At 34.7% G+C, this 19,242-nt stretch overlaps 1 protein-coding gene across 1 annotated transcript in view; it reads left to right on the top strand.

The window, feature by feature from the left end:
- MYCBP2 (MYC binding protein 2, E3 ubiquitin protein ligase) overlaps positions 1-19,242 on the top strand; it is a 282,706-nt gene that overhangs the window by 210,375 nt on the left and 53,089 nt on the right. The window contains exon 56 of the mRNA XM_025364179.1: positions 17,130-18,770. Within this exon, the coding sequence (XP_025219964.1) occupies positions 17,130-18,770 (1,641 nt within the window). The remainder of the gene's footprint in view (positions 1-17,129; positions 18,771-19,242) is intronic.

Below are 19,242 nucleotides of genomic sequence, written 5' to 3'. Positions count from 1 at the left end.
ACTATCAATTTCTAGCTTATTATCATCTTCATTCATGTATAATATTAATTTGAATGTTAAGAGAAGAATTTCAAATAAACAAAATAGTGTCACGTGTGTGAAATAGTTTTTTCCTTCTATGATAAATACTATTTCAGAAGAATGAAAAAGAAGTGAAGAGTTAGTTTATTAATTTTGTGTTGCATCAGACTTTTTACATTTACATGTACTACTTAAGCTTCAAAAAGTTTTAAAGGTAAGGACAAGGGGAAAAATGTAAAGGAAAAACATCAGGATCATTCAGGTAGAAAATTTATACTAGAAAATTTAAATTCATTCATATTCAAATTCAGTTTTAAACGAAAAATTGCCTATGTCATAGCAGTAGCAGACAAAAGAACTAAGGAGCAAGGAGAACCTTTTTGTTCTATCTAAAGAATCATTGCAAGTCTTTACAAAAACAAGCATAATTACTATTTTTATTTTACCAAATTTAATTAATAAAATATTTCAAAACAATAAACAGTAATAAAAGTTGATTTGTGTCTTCCAGGGAACAACAGTTTCTAGGTGACATTGTGTCAATACAATTTTATACATACGTGTTATCAGTACCAGCACTTTATTTACCACTGTCTTGGAGCAAATTTGAAATCATGGCTTAACTATGTTTCAATTAGCAATTTTCTGAATCATTACTTGCCTATAGTCCAACAATGGAAATTACTCAGGTCTTGTTTTAAACTTCTTATTCGCAACAGGATGTCACTAAATTTTGACTTGCAAATTCCAGAAAATGGAAGTCTCAATCTTTAGCATAACAAAAAAAAGTATGGAATCTGAAAATAGTTTTAATTTTTTTAAATAGTTCAGAATTGTATTTTTTACATCATATTAGGAAAGGTAAATGTGGCAGAGTGCCAACATCTGTTAAGACTCCCCAAGCACGATATTCTTTCCTGAACCTCACTGCCATGTATCCCACTAGCATATCACCTATACTTTAGAAGATGGTTTATTCATAGTGAACTTCTCTATGCTATTTAGTAAAATGAGAATCATTTTTGTCTTATACCCTTGTGATACTAAATAAATCATTATGTAGAAGACTGTATTTACTGAATTTTGTTTATACTGATAGTCGCCACTGTGTACTAAACACTGTACTTAAGCACTTTAATACAGCCTCATTTGAGATACTGTCTCTTATCTCTGTTTTACAGAGACAGAAACAGAGGCTTAGGGAGGATAAATGATTTGCCCCAGAAACATACATAGTAAAATGGTAGAGCCAGAACTTGAAGTCAGTTCTGTTGACTACAAAGGCTGTTTTAAAAATTCAGCCTTACCTCAGTAAATATTGCAAAATCTGTTCTAATGTATATATATTTTAAATTTATATTTAAACTAGGTCTGGCATCTAGAGTATTAGCTTTGCTCAGATTTGATTATTTTTCTTTTTATAGTTTGATTTTTTTTTAATGTAACAGTAGTTTGAATGGAAAAGAAGATTTCCTAAATGTCATAACTCAAGATCCTGGTTAACTAGAAAAATTCTACAAAGAAACACATCAACTGATGCATGGTTTAACTTCATCTAGCATTTCTATGAGCATTATTATCTGTAATTCTTTGGGGTTTTTTTCTGAATCATAGTTTTTTCACCTATCTTTGGAAATTTAAAAGTAATCTGGCACATTAAGTTAATTTGATACCTTTTCTTTAGAATCAGGCAACATTTTATTCTGTAAAATAGAGTATTTGGTAATTTTTAAATTAGCAAAATTATTTGATTTTACATACATAGAAATTATTTCAAGTGTTATTCTTGTGAAGTAGAATGTTACAGAAGTAAAAGTTAACAAATTTCCCTTATGTGTGTACACACAGAGACATGAAAAAGTAAAGTGTGTATATGGGATTTTTCTTTACTGTTCTGTAATTTATTTTTTAATGTTAAAACTTGTTATATAGTTTTTAGAATTGGTAAGCAATTTGGCAATAAAATTGTAGTGGACCAAAGTGGAGAATGGTATCTGTGGCTGCTTTCTTTAAGAATATTACATTCCTTATTTTCATTATCCCCATTTCTCTTGAAAGCTTCATTTTATGTCCTATAGCTTCTGACAGTGTCTTACACATCACAGGCATTCAAGGAGTGTTTATTGACTATAGGTACTTAAGATTAGCATTTCATCAATTTAAGATCTTGTGTTTTTCTATTAGGATATTCCAGTGTTTCCTCAGAGAACATCTTCAAAGAAGAGAATTTATTTCTTTCACTTAGTAATTGAAGCCAACTATACTGTGACAGTATGATGTATGATAATTGCGGGTTTATACTGATTGAATTCTAAGCAAGATTCTCCAACTGAGAAACTATATTGCAAATGGCTTCATTTAAACATAGCATTTTATCACTTTCTACCTACTGCTCCAGAGGGTGAATAGTTTTTCAACTTTTATTTATTTATTTGTGGTAGAAAAATGGCAAATAAAACTGAAGACAATTTACTTTTCTCCCAGATACTTTTTTATAATTTTTTTTATTTTTTAATGTTTTAATTTTGGTGGGTACATAGTAGACATCTCCCAGCAATTTTAAACATGAAATATACAATATATGTCAAAATACATAGTACTTTCAAGCACAGATATGATAGATCTAGATTAGCTTGCAACAGGAGTTTTTCTATTATACTCGTAAGTCACATTCTTATGTGGGACAAAAAAAATGTTAAATGTGACCCCAAAATCCATTTGGATATCTGCATGACTATTTATTTACATTTGAGAATACAAACACACTGAAGTACTATGTTTACTTAGCTTGTAGAAACATAGTCATGGGAAGACTTTCAGCTCAGATTTCCCCTCTGGCTACTTACTAGCTCGCTAAGTTATTTGACAGGTCTGAATTTTTGTTAGCTCATTATAAAATGGAATTCCCAATAAATGTTATCTTTTGTTATTATTATTGCCTTTTGATGCAAATACTTAATACCTCTCATGCTTTGAGGAAAGTATAGAAAAAGTCCCTCTCTAAAAGAGAGCAGTCTATTCTCAGTGTGGAATGAGCTGCAGGAAGGGATTTAGAAAGGGACAAATGAGGTTTCCTAGCTCCTTTTGGGTCTATTTTTGCAATATAATTTGATTACTTGTTTTAAGATTAATTCTTAATGTATTTAGACTACATTCAGATGTTAGTGTGAATGTTAGCATAAAAGCCAGGTTTGTTTGTAAGGCTTAGACTGGGTCATTTCTACCCTGGATTATAATCTCAGCACTGTATTTGTCAGTTTGTTGTTTGCCTGCTTTGAAGGTATGTGGATGAAGCACTTGATTTAGGAAGGAGGACCTGTGGGATTTAATCCCTGTTTTAGAAAATTAGTCAGCATTGGTTCAAATATCGAAGTTTAATAAAACTTTTCCACTTCACCCTATAACATCTGTCACAACAACCAACATATTTATTTTAGTTTTGGGTCTAACATCTCCAGCATCCCTACAAATACTAATCATTTTATTCATTTACTGAGCTGAGCCATCTTCTCAGTGACATAAAAGCCTTGACCCAGGTATTTTGTTTTGCTGCTTCATCAGTGATTTATTCATCCACACTTTACTTCATCGTAGGAATTCAAACTGCAAAGAATGCTGATGTTTCTAAAAGACATTTTGTCCCAGTCATTTGTTTGCTTTCTCCTGGCTTGATTTGACCTTTTATCTCTCCCTCTTCCCCTACCTCTTTATTGGCTACTGTGTTTATTTCACCCTTCATTACCATCTTTCTTTAGATGACTTACTCATTCTTCCATTTATTCATCTGCTTTTATTAAGTATCTACTCTGTGCTAGATTATGGTGATGAGCAAGGTAAAAAAAAAAAAAAAAACCATGATCGCTGATCTTGAAGGCTTCTAGAATGTTGTAAGAGATAACATAGTTAAAGAAAAAATGATGGCATGTTTTAAGTGCAACAAGAGCAGTAGTCACAGGATGCAATGGAAACATAGGAGAGAAAGCGTCTGGCTCAGCTAGGAGAGATTAGAGAAACATTCTAAAAAGAGGCAGGTCCTCCTCAGAGTGTTGAAGGACTTGTGAGAATTTATCAGGCAAGGAGGAGTGAAGATGAGGAAGGAGGTTAATGGAGCATTCCAACTAGAAGGATAAAATGAGCTACATTACAGAGATCCAATGAATCACAGAGTATTTATTGAGTCCACCTACGTGCCATGCAGTGTACTAAGCACTGTTCATGCAGAGGGCCAGTTTGGAGTAATGAAACTCCAAAGTTTGATTAGAATAGGCTCAGCAGAAAAGGGGGAAAGAGAAATTGGAGACAATGAGTATAGAGAAGTGTGTCAAGATTTGATCTAAAGAGAAGATACGAGGAGAGAAGATAGAAGATCTGGAGAGGTTTTTGTTCCGTTTTGTTTTGTTAATGGGAAAAAAAAAGTTTATCAAGGTTGTTTTCTAACGAGAGTAATTCAGTTGAAAGAAATATTAATAATGCAGGAGGGTGAGGAGAATTACTGGCACAATATTCTTTAATGGAAGAGGGGATGCAGACCAGGTATAGTGGCTCACACCTATATTTCCAGCATTTAGGGAGGCCAAGGTAGGAGGATGGCTTGAGGCCAGGAGTTTGAGACCAGCAAAGACAACGTAGCAAGCCCTCGTTTCTATAAAAATTTTTTTTTAAATCAGCTGGGCATAGCGATGCACACGTGTAATCCCAGCTAAGTGGGAGGCTGAGGCAGGCAAATCACTCAAGCTCAGGAGTTCGAGGCTGCAGTCAGCCATAATTGCATGCCACCACACTCTAGCCTGAGCAACAGAGTGAGACCTTGTCTCTGTATGTGTATAAAATCAAGAAGAGGGGATACAGTCCAGTGCAAAGTGGAAAGGTTGGCTAAGTAGGATCATAAATAGTTACCATCATAACAAGCAAGAAACAAGAATGTATATTATTGGGAGCTGTTTTTTCTAAGTAAAATAGGAGGCAGTTATCTACTCAGAGTTACCATGGAGAGACTGCGTTGATTGAGGAAAGAGAAGATATGAGATAGTAAAAGCTAACATATGTCAAATATTTATCACATGCCAGGCACCATTCATGGGAATCAACTTTGGTCCCCATCCAAGAACATTGTTCATTTGAGAAACTTCAGGCATGTGCAGCTTTAAGTGACCTAGTAACAGTGTCTTAGATTAGAGAGGATGGGGCTGGATCATGAAGGGTCTTGTAAGCCATACTTATTTTAGACTTTACGTGTAGTGAATAAACGGAGAGAGCACGTGGAGGAAGTTGTTGTGCAGAATTTTAAATAAAAAGTGATATGATCAGTTTTACATTTGTGACAGATAACTGAAGATATTATGAAAAAGGTCCTGGAGAAAGGGAGAATGTTGGAAGCAAAGAGTCCAGAGAAGAGCTGAGTAGGGTTAAAGCTAAGGTTAATTGCAGGGAGAATGTAGAAGAAATATTTACACAGTAAAATGCTTAGGACCAGCCTGGACAACAAAGCAAGACCCTGTCTCTACTTAAAAAAAAAAAAAATAGCCAAGCATTGAGGGCTGCACCTGTATTCCAGGCTACTTGGGAGGCTGAAGCAGGAGGATTCCTTGAGTCCAGGAGTTTGAGGCTGCAGTGAGCTAGAATCCAGCCTGAGTGAACAGAGCTAGACCCTGCCTCTTTAAAAAAAATAAAAGAAGTGACATGCTGATTAAAGTTAGGAGCCAGTCTCAAATGACATCCACTTTTATGCTCTGTTTTGAAAGACAATATCTTACCTAGTATCAAGAATAAAGAATAAAACCATCTTTTAAGAAAAAATGAGTTCAGTTGGGTGACTTAGCTCCAATTGGCTATAACTTGAAATTGAGAAACATATTTAGCATTCTCATAGTTAAAAATGGCATTGTTGACTGACAAGTGGAAAATATAAAATTATTCATATATTACATACATTTTGTTAAAAATATTGAAGCATTCTCATGATTTTGCACTCAATTTAGAAAGGATTAGGTCTGCTACATCTCCCACTTTGTTATTCTCTCAAACGTCTGTACTGTAGTATATTTCATTACTTAAGCTGAACAAAACAAAATGTTCATTTCTTATAATCAGACTTCTCGTCCTTATCATCAGATTTTCTTTCCTCCTAAGTTTAAGAAATGTGCATCATCAGCAACCAGTATGTCTTATGATGGCATAATTTCAAGTGTTCTAGGGGCCTAAGAGGTTATCCAGCTCTCATTTTGAGATGAGAGAATTCTTGCTGACTTGCCCAAAGTCATAGCTGGCTAATCTAGGACTTGAACATGAGAGTCTGCTCACTCACTCCAGTGGTTTTTTCCAACTGCATCTCAGTTATCTTACATAGACTGCAAGAAGTGAGAAAGACGAGGTCATTTAGTCCAACCTTGCTATTTTATATTTTAAATACCTCGCAACATCCCTGATAAACTTTTGCCAGGCCGGTAATTAACAGTATCACAAGGCCGTTCTGATTGTCTGTATTTCTCAGTGTTTGTTAGAGCAGGGATCTTCAACCCCCCAAGCCGCAGACCAATACTGGTCCATGGCCTGTTAGGAACCGAACTGCGCAGCAGGAGGAGAGCATTACTGCCTGAGCTCTACTCCCTGTCAGATCAGCAGCGGCATTAGATTCTCATAAGAGTGCAGATCCTAGTATGAACTGTGCATGCAAGGGATCTAGGTTGAGAGCTCCTCATGAGACTCTAATGCCTGATGATCTGAGGTGGAACAGTTTCATCCTGAGACTATCCCCCAGCCCCCCATTGATCATGGAAAAAAATATCTTCCAAGAAACCAGTCCCTGGTCCCAAAAAGTGTGGGGACCATTGTGTTAGAGAAACAAGGAAACCCTCCTCCACCTGCCACATAAGAATAAACGAAACAATGGAACAGTTCCCCTACTTTCCGTAATTAACATGTATTCCCATTTTGAGGCAGTGAGTTGCTGGCACCTGTTTTCTCCTTTCTCCAAACAGTACTTTAAAAGTATCTTATCCTGGCTGGGCGCAGTGGCTAACACATGTAATCCCAGCACTTTGGGAGTCTGAGGCAGGTGGATCACGAGGTCAGGAGATTGAGACCATCCTGGCTAACACGGTGAAACCCCGTCTCTACTAAAAATACAAGAAATTAGCCGGGCATGGTGGCGGGCACCTGTAGTCCCAGCTGCTCGGGAGGCTGAGGCAGGAGAGTGGTGTGAACCCGGGAGGTAGAGCTTGCAGTGAGCCGAGATTACACCACTGCACTTTAGCCTGGGCAACAGAGCGAGACTCCATCTCAAAAAAAAAGAAAAAAAAGTATCTTATCCTAAAAGCACTTCTGTTTTTGGTTTAGGTTTTAGCTGTCTTTATGCTACATAAGCATTGCCTCTTTCTCAGGATGTCACTTCTGGAGGCAGGAAAGGGTTATGGTTAATGCTAATCACTTTATCAAAATGTCTGATTTCTCTGATGTATAATTAATATTTTTCCCTTGCAACTAATAAGCAATGTGTGGAAAGTAAGATTTTTACTTTTAAAAGCATATCCAGCCTTCTTGTGTCTCAAGTTAATGTTTGGGAAGCAATACCTGTCTCTTCTTATATTTTGAAGTTATTCTTTCTAAGGCCTAAGATATATACCCATCAAATGATGCTCAGAATTTTTGTCTCAGCTATCACAAACCCTGAAATGATACGCTTTTCCTAAGTGTTATTTTCCTTAACTATATTTACTGGAGATTTAGAACATATTCAATAATATACTATGAGTATGTTTTCTTCAAGTCCAATTATGTGTAGATGTCATTTAGAGAAACAGTACATTTTATGGGTGATCCACTTTATGTATCCCCTCTTCTTTCCACATTCAGATCATATGGATTAATGTCATAGTCTAGTAAAAAGCTTGTTTCTATTTTATCCTTAAGTTTAAAATGTTGTTTTTTCTTTCAATTAGTATAATTCTTTTAGTGTACTAACATTTATGTAAATAAGTCTTACATAAATACTAACATTTATAAATAAATCTTTAGCCTAATTCTTTTAGCATGCCAACTTTTATGTAAATGGATCTTAGTTTCTGTTCCATGTCCTAAGCTCCTTTACCATTCACATAATTCTATATTCCTCCTGATAAGTTTACTACAAAGAAGAATGTTGGATGTATTGATTATGCAGTGATACTGCGTCTAAAGCTGTCAGTCAAGAATGGCTGCCATAGCTAAGAGTATCTACTAATCATCACTGTCACTTTTTTTTTAAAATTTTATTTATTTATCTTATTTTATTTATTTATTTATTTATTTTTTTTGAGACAATTTCATTCTGTCGCCCAGGCTGGAGTGCAGTGGCGCGATCTAGGCTAACCGCAACCTCTGCCTCCCAGGCTGGAGTGATCCTCCCACCTCAGCCTCCGGAGTAGCTAGGACTGGAGGCGAGTGTCCCCACACCTGCCTAATTTTTGTATTTTTTTGTGGAGACGGAGTTTCACCATGTTGCCTAAGCTGGTCTCAAACTCCTGGACTCAAGCAATTTGATTGCCTTGGCCTACCAAAGTGCTAGGATTACAGACTTGAGCCACTGTGCCTAGTCCTGTCACTTTCTAAAAAATCCTGTGAAGCACTAATAGAAGTGGGAATAGTAATCACACTTAATTATGCCTGTTTTTAAATCTGCATATTGTTTGATTAATCATATCTTTTGGCCAAGTGGAAGGCATGAATTATACATAGTCTCTACAAGGACCAATAAACTAGTTTCTAAATATGTTTTAAATAAATAATTTAAAAGTTAATTTCCCAAATATCCTCAACTATAAAGTTAGACCTATTTACTGTTTTGTAGGAGCCTATTGCTGTCAAAAGTATCTGAAGTTCTATTCAGAGAAAAATAGAAATGCACAATGACTGGGATTTAAGTTGAGTGAGGAAAGTCAGCAACACTGTTCCCATCGTTCTACCATAAATGTGGCAAAATCTTACTGTTTGTGACAGATCGGTAGAATTAGATTTTCTTATATCTAAATAAATATATATAAATACATAAATGTAGGTATGTATAGCATGAACAGAATACAGTGCTATTTGAACATTGTCATAAGACTTATTTATAAAACTTCCTCAAGCTCTTTCCAATATCTTGGTTAAGATTACATCTAAGGTGGGAGGAGGATGAGGATTGAAAAACTACCTGTCAGGTAATGCTTGATTACCTGGGTGACAAAATTATGTTTACACCAAACCCCCATGACACAGAATTTACCCATGTAACAAACCTACACATGTCCCTCTTGAACCAAAAATAAAAGTTGGAAAGAAAAAAAAGGAACTTAAAGAGAAAAAAAAGATTGTATCTAATAGTTTTGCTAAGACTATAATATTTCTGACTGCTCCACTCTCTCCTCAAGATTGAGAACTAAACAACATGAGAAGCACAATTACATGCCAAAGATTCTTCTTGCCTTTGGTTGTTTGTAGCATCCCAGTGGAATGTCTTTGAAAGTAAACTTTTTTATCTGTATTTTCTCACCTGCTCTGAGTATTGGTGGCAGTGATATATGCATTGTAATTAGACACCTAGCCTCCTGAATATAATGTATTCCAATTGTATTGTCTTTCTGAATAGCCTGTTTTCAATTCTTTCAACATTGCCTGCCAATAATTTAGCAAATTATTATTGAATGTCACAACTTGATTATAGAACATAGTAAGAAATCAACAAATTAAACACCAAACTGAATTTAATGCTAAAACTTACCCTTTTTAAAAATGTATTACTGATTTTTACTCGTGAAATTTAACATTTCCAGTCATCACTTAGTTGTTGACTCAACACTCACAAATAATATATGCTACTTTTAAAATCCCAAAACCTCCAGATTTGTGTATTGCCACCAGGTGATGACAGTTGATTTTAATATTTTTGCACATCCTTCATTTTGAACAAATCTGTAAACCTCAAAAGATGTCAGGTGCTGCAAAAGGAGCTCTTACGCTATTTAAGTGCCATATAGTAAGGAGTTAGTTGACAGCTGATGCCTTGATTCTTCTAGTTTATGGTTCCAACGATAAGGTCAGGGTCCTGATACAGCAAAACCACCATTTGTCTTTGTTAAACTGAAATGAGAATGCGTTCCTTATTAGAAAAGTTACACAGTTTTATTATCATGAGTACTTTAAAAAGACTTGAAAAGTACAATTTACAATGAACTCAAAGTTTCTATGACTAGGAAATGATATGACTCAGGGAATTTAATACTTGGGATCCAAAACAAAGAAAGCAAAATGACCCATGAAGAACCATGTTGTTTATAAGGACAAACTACAGGAAACAAACAGCATGAACTTCATAGGAGCACTGGAAACAAAATCCTGATTCTTTAAAATTGTTTTTAATATTATTCTCTTTAACTTTGTGATACCCAAAAAAGAATCAAAATTTTGTGGAGATGAATATAATAATTGGTTGTCTTACCTGTATTAACAAGATTTTTAAAAAACATTATTATTTCTGTCAAATGATTTTTAAAACACCTATCAACTTATTTTCTTTTGGGTATAGATATCAATATATCTCTTATAGCTTGCTTCCCTTTTTAAATTAAAAAGTATAAATCTTTATAAAAATTAACTGTAACTTTATAAAAATATGTTTAAACTTGAGCAGATTTTATAAAAATTTAATGTGTAGAACATGTGTTGTTTCCAGCAACAGCTTAATTTCTTTAGTCACTGAACCTTTTTTAGACTTTCATTTTTTAAAATATTTCTTTTTTTTTTCGCTCTGATTCATACCTAGGAATCCAGTCTCTCTAGCCTTTGTAATACATTGAAAAGACTTGAAGGCCATTTTGCCTTCAAACTTTTTTCCAGGAGTTTGTCCTTAAACCTCTAACATCTTATCTTACAAGTTTCCTCGTAGTTTTTCACATTTCTGTTTATGTGTGCTTCCAAATAAGATGGTATTCTGATTTCCTGTTGCTGTGTCTTCCTGCTATATGGAGTCTTCACAGATTTTTAGCAGCCAGGCCAGAAGATTGTATTCCTTCCTACATTGGCAGGTTGAATTCTCCCTGAATTAACTCTTCCATTCAGAGGCTGCCACCGTCCTAGTTCGTGTCTTGAAGAATTGTATCACTCTCCTAACTGATATTTTAACAATAGCTGCAAACTCCTTACTATATGACACTTAAATAGCGTAAGAGCTCCTTTTGCAGCACCTGACATCTTTTGAGGTTTATAGATTTGTTCAAAATGAAGGATGTGCAAAAATATTAAAAATGTAACTTTTTAAAACTTAGATTAAGTTGGTTTTATGCCATGTATGTTGCTATCTACTCCTCCTATTGTCTTTTGAGCTCACTGCGTTCCAGCTTTAGTCCCTATCCTCGGAAATTGCTGTAGTCAGTCTGGGACTTTTGTGTTGCCAAATTCAGTTGTCGATTCTAAGATGTCATTTTACTTAATCTGGCAGCAGTGTTTGATAGAGTTGGTCTTTCTTCCTAGAAACACATCCATTTGCCTGCTGGATGTTTCCTGCCTTACTGACTGCTGATTTCTAGTCTCCTTTCTACATCCTCATCTATTTCATCATCTAGAAATGTCCTAGGGCTTTGGCCTCTTCTAGGCGTCACTCCCAAAGTGGTATTCTGCAGTCATGAAGAATGACACATCTGTAGGCATATGACTCCCAAGTTTCTCAGCCCCTGATATGATGTATACTTATTTGTTCATTCCCTCTCTCCTTTCTCCTAAATATGGACTCTATGAGAGCAGGGACGATCCTGTTCACCACTGTGTCTGCAATGCATAGAATAGTATCTAACACGTAATACATACTCAATACTTTACATTGAGTGACTTCTTAATTTATGGGTCATTCATCATTAATCTTTACCATAATAATGAATCAGTCGAAAACAGCACTTATTGTATTTTAAGCAAAGTGTGTGTTGTGTCTAGTTTATTTCAATAATACTAAGACAGCTATCTCCTTATTACCTGAATTTATTTCAGTACAACCGATTAATTTTGTTTTAATTGCCATGAGTTAAAAATTTTAAATACCGTGAGTTGTTTTAGATTCAGATAGATATGTTTTTTAGCTTACTGCTTTCAAACGACTACACTTTAACGGTTCTGTTAATTCTTCAAAAAAAAGGTAAATTAAGTACTTCATTTCCTGCATAGTAAATCATTGACATTCCTAACATTTTTCAGTGACTTATAAATTTTCTTTGCTTTGTTTGTGTTGTGACATGTTGTGTAAACAAGATTTGGTATCAGAAGTAGGATCTACAAAACAAACACTAAATACTGGGGTTAGTACTAACGTTTTCACTGAAGATGGACCCAGAAAAGTAGCCAAACACAGTGTCACCCTGAGTCCGTTCTGAGATACATACTGGAAAATTATAGTAATCGGTTCATTCAGGAAACCAGGTGACAATAGGTTAAGCCATAAGTAATATAAGTAACATTTCTTTATCTTCCACTATTAAAAAAAAAAACTTGTAAATCTTTATTTAAATGAGCACCAAATTAAAGAAAACCAAACAAAAGAAACGCAAGTCTAAAATGAAATGTTCAATTTTGATTTGTCAGAGATATGAGCCTTACTAAGTTTTAAGTTAACAGATTTGGACATTAACACATATTAATCTAAATTAATTAATTCAACCTTTGTTTTCAGTTTTAGAGAAATGTAAGCTTGTTGAAAAATTTAGCAGAATATAAACTATTTAAAATAACTGTTGATACTTGCATACCATTTGAAATGCTTTGTTTTTGCTTGTGTTCTCTGCTAAATTTTTTTTCCATTGAATCTGTGCTGCTTCTTTGCCAATGTTTTCCACTGTAGAATCTCCATCTTGCAACCTTGCTTCTCGTGAGCGCATTTACAAAAATTATGGTGTAGCTGGGCCTGCCTCTGCTCTCTCATCTCTGTCTCACAAACTGAAGGGTGGGTATACATGCATTCATGGATGGGCCATTCTTAATGAACATAGGGAGTGTCATTAAAGATGTTTCCGTTCATCTCAGTCATGTTCATGTCATTCCATTTTTTTAATTAAAGTTTATCATTTTATTTAAATTTGTATATGTTTGAGTAATTTATGATGCTCCTATTCAGTATTATAATGTAGATTGTCATAATAGCTATGCATGTTTATTACATCTATAGGTTAAACATTACTCTTATTTAATTTTAAAACTTTATGAGATCTTTAAAACAGGTATATAGAAAGAAAGAATTACCTAATGGGGGGAATTTTTAAAACCATTTTTATCAGAAAAAGATGATATATGTGCAAGGCATAAAGCACATTTTTTAGTCTTAAACTTGTTATGTAATATAAAAATCACTTTACTATTTTAGTTTTTTGTGAGAAACACTGATAATGAACTTAAAGTTTTAAAGTTTAAATTAGTTATTAGGACCCGTGTGTTTGTTTATATCTATATGTCAACCTACCTGTCCTGTCTAGCATAAATTTTTCTAATATTGTTTTCCTAGTAACTAAGTTTTAATATTTTAAGCTTAGAAATGTTTAAGCTGTTGACAATTGACAAAATTTCAGACAATTTAAAAATATGATTTTGGTCTTTTAAAACCCTACAGATGCCTACTTAAATATTTTGTCTTAAAGTATTATTTAATTAAATTTAAATCTTGTAAATATTTTAAAATCTTGTATTTAAAGAAAATTTTATCAAAAAGAACTTTTACAGCAATGCCTAACATATTGTGTGAGTTTCTCAACTACTGATTTTCTTTTTTTCTTAGAAATAGATAAAATAGCTATATATTTCTCATTATACAATTGACGGTATAAACATATAAATAGGAAATATAAAAATAGAGTAAATAGTATTGTACAACCTGTGCTATATAGTATACAGTATTGTGTGTAATAGCATATAGTATCATGTAACCTGATATATATATATATCATGCCATGTGATATATGCATGTAGTATTACGATATAGTATCATCCTGATAATTTATGATTTTGGCATGAAAAAATATGTGGGTAAGTGAATGAATACTTACCATTTAACATGTTTAGTAACATTTAATTTGCTTGCCCTAAGTTTCTATCCTGTCATTATTTCTTCAAGATTCCTTTAAAGTTAGAAAAATGTTTGCCTATTATCACTTAAATTTTAAAATGCAGTCATTAAATAAATTAGGAGATGAATGTGAAAGTTTTATGTATAGTCTGAAGATTTTTAGCAAACTATTTGTTTATATTTGTTGATATTTTGAGCAGCCACAACATAATAATTTTAGTAATAATATGCTGCAAAACATTTGAAACACAAATGAAGAAGATAAACATAAATTAGCACTTGGGCTTACCCCACTTAACAAGCATAGTTTTTTTAATATATAAAATATATTTTGGAAAAATAAATTTTTCAAGAAGATTTAGTTATCGTTTGAGAAATACATCAGAGAAAGAAACGTTTCTGCCGTTATTTATGTGCTTAAACTTCAACAGGTATTTAGCTGTCACCACTTACAGATCTTAAGAAAATATTCACCACTATTAGAGATATAATAAGATACACAAATGCCTATTCTTTCTAACACTATGTAATAAACTTTTTTGCTCACGTATGACAAGTGGTGTTCCTGATATTTGGCAGATTCCATTTTTCAGGCAACCACAGAGGTTGTTTTCATGATGAGTAAATACCTATCATCGTAAGTGCGTGCATTCCTAGAATAGAGGTATCATCAGCAGGTATTCACCATTCCTTTGCTTGCAGCTGTTGTGCAGGTCAGCCACTGGGACACATCTGACACAGGGAGTAGGTAATCTTTGTCACAAACCCTTCCCATTTGTTAGAAATCCTACACAAGTTGTCCTTTTTTATAAATTAGAGAGGAGACCTCTTTCAGTTCACAGACGGATTTTTTGGAGTAAGAGATACCAAATATAAAAGACTTACTAATTGTTTGTCTAGATTCCCAATATGTGTGGTTCAGTTTCTGAAATAAATCTAATGATAAAGGTGATAAACATGTCTCCAGCTGTCAGATTAATAACAAAAAACAAATACTCCAAACATCACATACTCAAAATTAATGGCCATGACTACTGATGTTTAATCTATGAAATATAATTTGTTTACCAAGTTTGCCGTATACTGTTACTAGGTCAGTAAGATTAGATGGGCAGCAATTTTTTAAACTACTTTTGAACAGTTTGAGGGTACTTATTCGTAGATCACCTCTGTTTATCTGTGCTCTCCCAAGACAGCACTGATAGTTAGAATTCTAAATTGGGATTTTTTAACCCTTTTTTCAAAATTTAGCCCCATCTGTTAATACTCTATTTATAAAACAGAGCACATAATATGATAAAGGAGGTTCATTATTGAATAATGAAGCTTTGCAAGAAACTAAAAAGCATTATGTTTTAGTTACTTTTATTCATCCAAAGAACAGGAAAATTTATCCTAAATATTGGCATTTTGCAATTAAACATTTAGTTCATCAGTGTGCCCTATCTAAAGTACTTGCCATACTCTATTATTTCACCATGTAATTACTCAACATGCAAGCATCTAACCCTCACACATCAGTAACTACTGTCACCTCTGTCCTGTGGCCTTGGGAGCCTTAATTCTAAAAAGTAGACTTCTAGAGAAGCTGAATACTTGGGAGTAGCAGAAGAAAAAAAAAATCAAGAAAATTGGAATATATTACTCATTCAACAAATATTTATTGAATACCACCTGTATTCCTGGACTCATTCATAGTATTACATAAGTGAAGAGTAACAGACAAAAATACCTGCCCTTGACAAAAATGGGGGCAGATTCTCCAGCACTACTGTCCTGAGCCATAGAGAACTAGAGCGTGACTATACACACTTAACACATGCACACAAGCATAAAAAACATTTTTCTACATAATCTGAATTTGTTCACGTCCTTTTTTCTTTAAAAAAAAAATAACCTACCATTAGAACCAGTTAACAAATGCACCTTAATTTCCTAGGAACTCTTTTTGAAAAAATATGAATACTTCCAGATAGGTTTATGGATTTTCAGTTTCTTATACCACTTGAAACCCCTCAGTCAGATTGCTTTTCTCCTAACAACTAACTGGTATCACTTGCACTAAGAGTAGAAGTTTTTATTTTAAGGAGGAAAGGTGATGTTGAAGTTTGTACCGTTTACTTGGGTCACAGACAGCCTGGCTCTAATGCCTCAAAGAAAAGCATAAAATAGAATGAAGGAGAGACACTAAATGAAGCCAGGATGCTAAAAACAATTAATGTCCATGCAGAAATATCTAATGGTTTGCTTTAGAAAAGGGAGGTAATTCTTCTTTTCATCCTGTTTTTCTGTCATTCTCCTGACTCCTTGTTTTGAGGGTCCACAGTTCAGACTTTTACTACTCATTCTGAGGATCTACCATTTCTGTGGTTTCCAAGGGGACACAGCCTCTGAGTTCTAAGCAGCTAAGCTTACTGAACTTTTGGAGTGTAACCTGTTTATAAGTAATTAAATAATAGCTTTAGGGCATTCATGTGCTCATTATAAACTAGTCTAATCTGATCATAAAACAGAGTGCCTCTTCGGCAACTCTTTATTAGCCTAATTGTATTTATGCATACACTTAAAAATTATAATTGTGTCTATGCATAAATTCATTTCTCTAATTCAACCAAACCCATACCATTGCCCTAAGGATGCGACATATCACTCTGCTGGAAATTTAGCGCTACTTCACATTTAAAATACAAGCTTTAACATTAAATAATTTCTTATTCCCCCAAAAATTAATTTCTATCTATTTCTAGTCTCTCACTGAATTTAAATTCTAACTAGTTATTGCACTAGGGCAGAGGTTGAGATATCACTGATAGTTCACACTGAGTTTGTTCAGCCTGTTTTGCATCCATGAAAATAGTTTTTGGTGGTAATGGTTGTGTAATGATGTGTAGAAATTTTATTGGAAATATTTCCCCCAGAATTCTTCAAGTGTTTTAGTATGTGTGACAAACAATAAGAATTTCGTAGCTATGTTTTTTATTTCAGTGTTTAGTGGCTAAATCATTACTAAGTTATAATTTTATTAATAAGTTTCACTATAAAATGGACCATACAGGTGATCGAGGAAACATCTCAACATCTTCTAGACCAGCTTCTACATCAGGAAAATCAGAGCTGTCCTCTAAACACAGCAGATCACTTAAACCTGATGGACATATGAGCCGGACTACTGCTGATCAGAAGAAGCCAAGGGGCACAGACAGTTTATCTGCTAGTGAATCCCTCATCTTAAAATCTGATGCTGCAAAGTTGAGGTCAGATTCCCATAGTAGGTCATTGTCCCCCAACCATAATACCTTGCAGACATTGAAATCTGATGGGAGGATGCCTTCTAGCTCCAGAGCTGAATCCCCAGGACCAGGTTCTCGGTTGTCATCTCCTAAGCCAAAGACTCTCCCAGCCAATAGGTCTAGCCCATCAGGTGCTAGTTCTCCACGCTCCTCCTCACCACATGATAAAAATCTACCTCAAAAAAGTACTGCTGTTAAGACAAAACTTGATCCTCCTAGGGAACGTTCCAAATCAGACTCTTACACACTTGATCCAGATACCCTCCGCAAGAAGAAAATGCCCCTCACAGAACCTTTGAGGGGACGGTCAACATCACCAAAACCAAAATCAGTACCAAAGGATTCTACAGATTCCCCAGGATCTGAAAATAGAGCTCCCTCTCCCCATGTGGTACAGGAAAACCTCCACAGTGAGGTGGTCGAAGTCTGCACCTCAAGTACTTTAAAAACAAATAGTCTAACAGACAGCACCTGCGACGACAGCAGTGAATTTAAGAGTGTGGATGAAGGTTCAAATAAAGTTCATTTTAGCATTGGAAAAGCACCACTGAAAGATGAACAGGAAATGAGAGCATCCCCCAAAATAAGTCGAAAATGTGCTAATAGACACACCAGGCCCAAAAAAGAAAAATCGAGTTTTCTTTTCAAAGGAGATGGATCCAAGCCTTTAGAGCCAGCCAAGCAAGCCATGTCTCCTTCTGTGGCCGAATGTGCCAGAGCTGTGTTTGCTTCCTTCCTCTGGCATGAAGGCATAGTACATGATGCAATGGCTTGTTCTTCTTTCCTAAAGTTTCATCCTGAACTTTCCAAAGAACATGCTCCTATAAGGAGTAGTTTAAATAGCCAACAGCCTACAGAGGAAAAAGAAACCAAGTTAAAAAATAGACATTCATTGGAAATATCATCTGCACTGAATATGTTTAATATTGCACCCCATGGACCAGATATATCTAAGATGGGTAGCATCAACAAAAACAAGGTATTATCTATGCTTAAGGAACCACCTCTGCATGAAAAATGCGAGGATGGGAAAACCGAGACCACTTTTGAAATGTCCATGCATCACACAATGAAGTCTAAATCTCCTCTTCCCTTAACTTTACAACATTTAGTGGCTTTTTGGGAAGACATCTCTTTGGCTACTATCAAAGCTGCTTCCCAGAATATGATTTTTCCAAGTCCTGGTTCCTGTGCAGTTCTTAAAAAGAAAGAGTGTGAGAAAGAGAATAAGAAGGCCAAAAAGGAAAAAAAGAAAAAAGAAAAGGCAGAAGTGAGGCCCAGGGGTAATTTGTTTGGAGAGATGGCCCAGCTGGCAGTAGGAGGACCAGAGAAAGATACCATCTGTGAACTGTGTGGGGAGTCACATCCGTACCCAGTGACCTATCACATGAGACAAGCTCACCCAGGTAAATGATACTGGCGAATGTATGTATAAGTACTTTTTTCTTTACTGAACCAGATCACTTCATTTGAGCTGTTATATGAATTTTGGCAAACGATAGGGAATTTATAGTATCTTAAAGTACATTATCAGTACAGGGTTTTGCAAAAAACAGATAAAGAAATTCTAATATTATGATGACAAGGTCATTTAGTGCTATTTCACTTTCATGTAGCATGTTTTAAAAAATTTTATGTGTTACCCAAAGGGTGTGCCATTAATGTGTCTGTCTTACACAACAGAATCAGTGGCGTGCCCATACACACGGGGCATCTCCTTTGATTTTACTATTTTCCTGTTCAGAATTGCAAATTAAATTAGATTATATTGATTTCAATAGGCTTTTTCCTACGGAAGTGATACTGTTTTATCAGAAGACTGCATTTTCAGTAAATGTAATGATTTCTGTAACATTGACTAATATTCCAAATTCACCT

The sequence above is a fragment of the Theropithecus gelada genome, chromosome 17 (genome assembly GCF_003255815.1).
Source record: "Theropithecus gelada isolate Dixy chromosome 17, Tgel_1.0, whole genome shotgun sequence".
NCBI lineage: Eukaryota > Metazoa > Chordata > Mammalia > Primates > Cercopithecidae > Theropithecus > Theropithecus gelada.
Note: the sequence above shows the minus strand (reverse complement) of the source record. Positions and strands in the feature narration are given on the sequence as shown.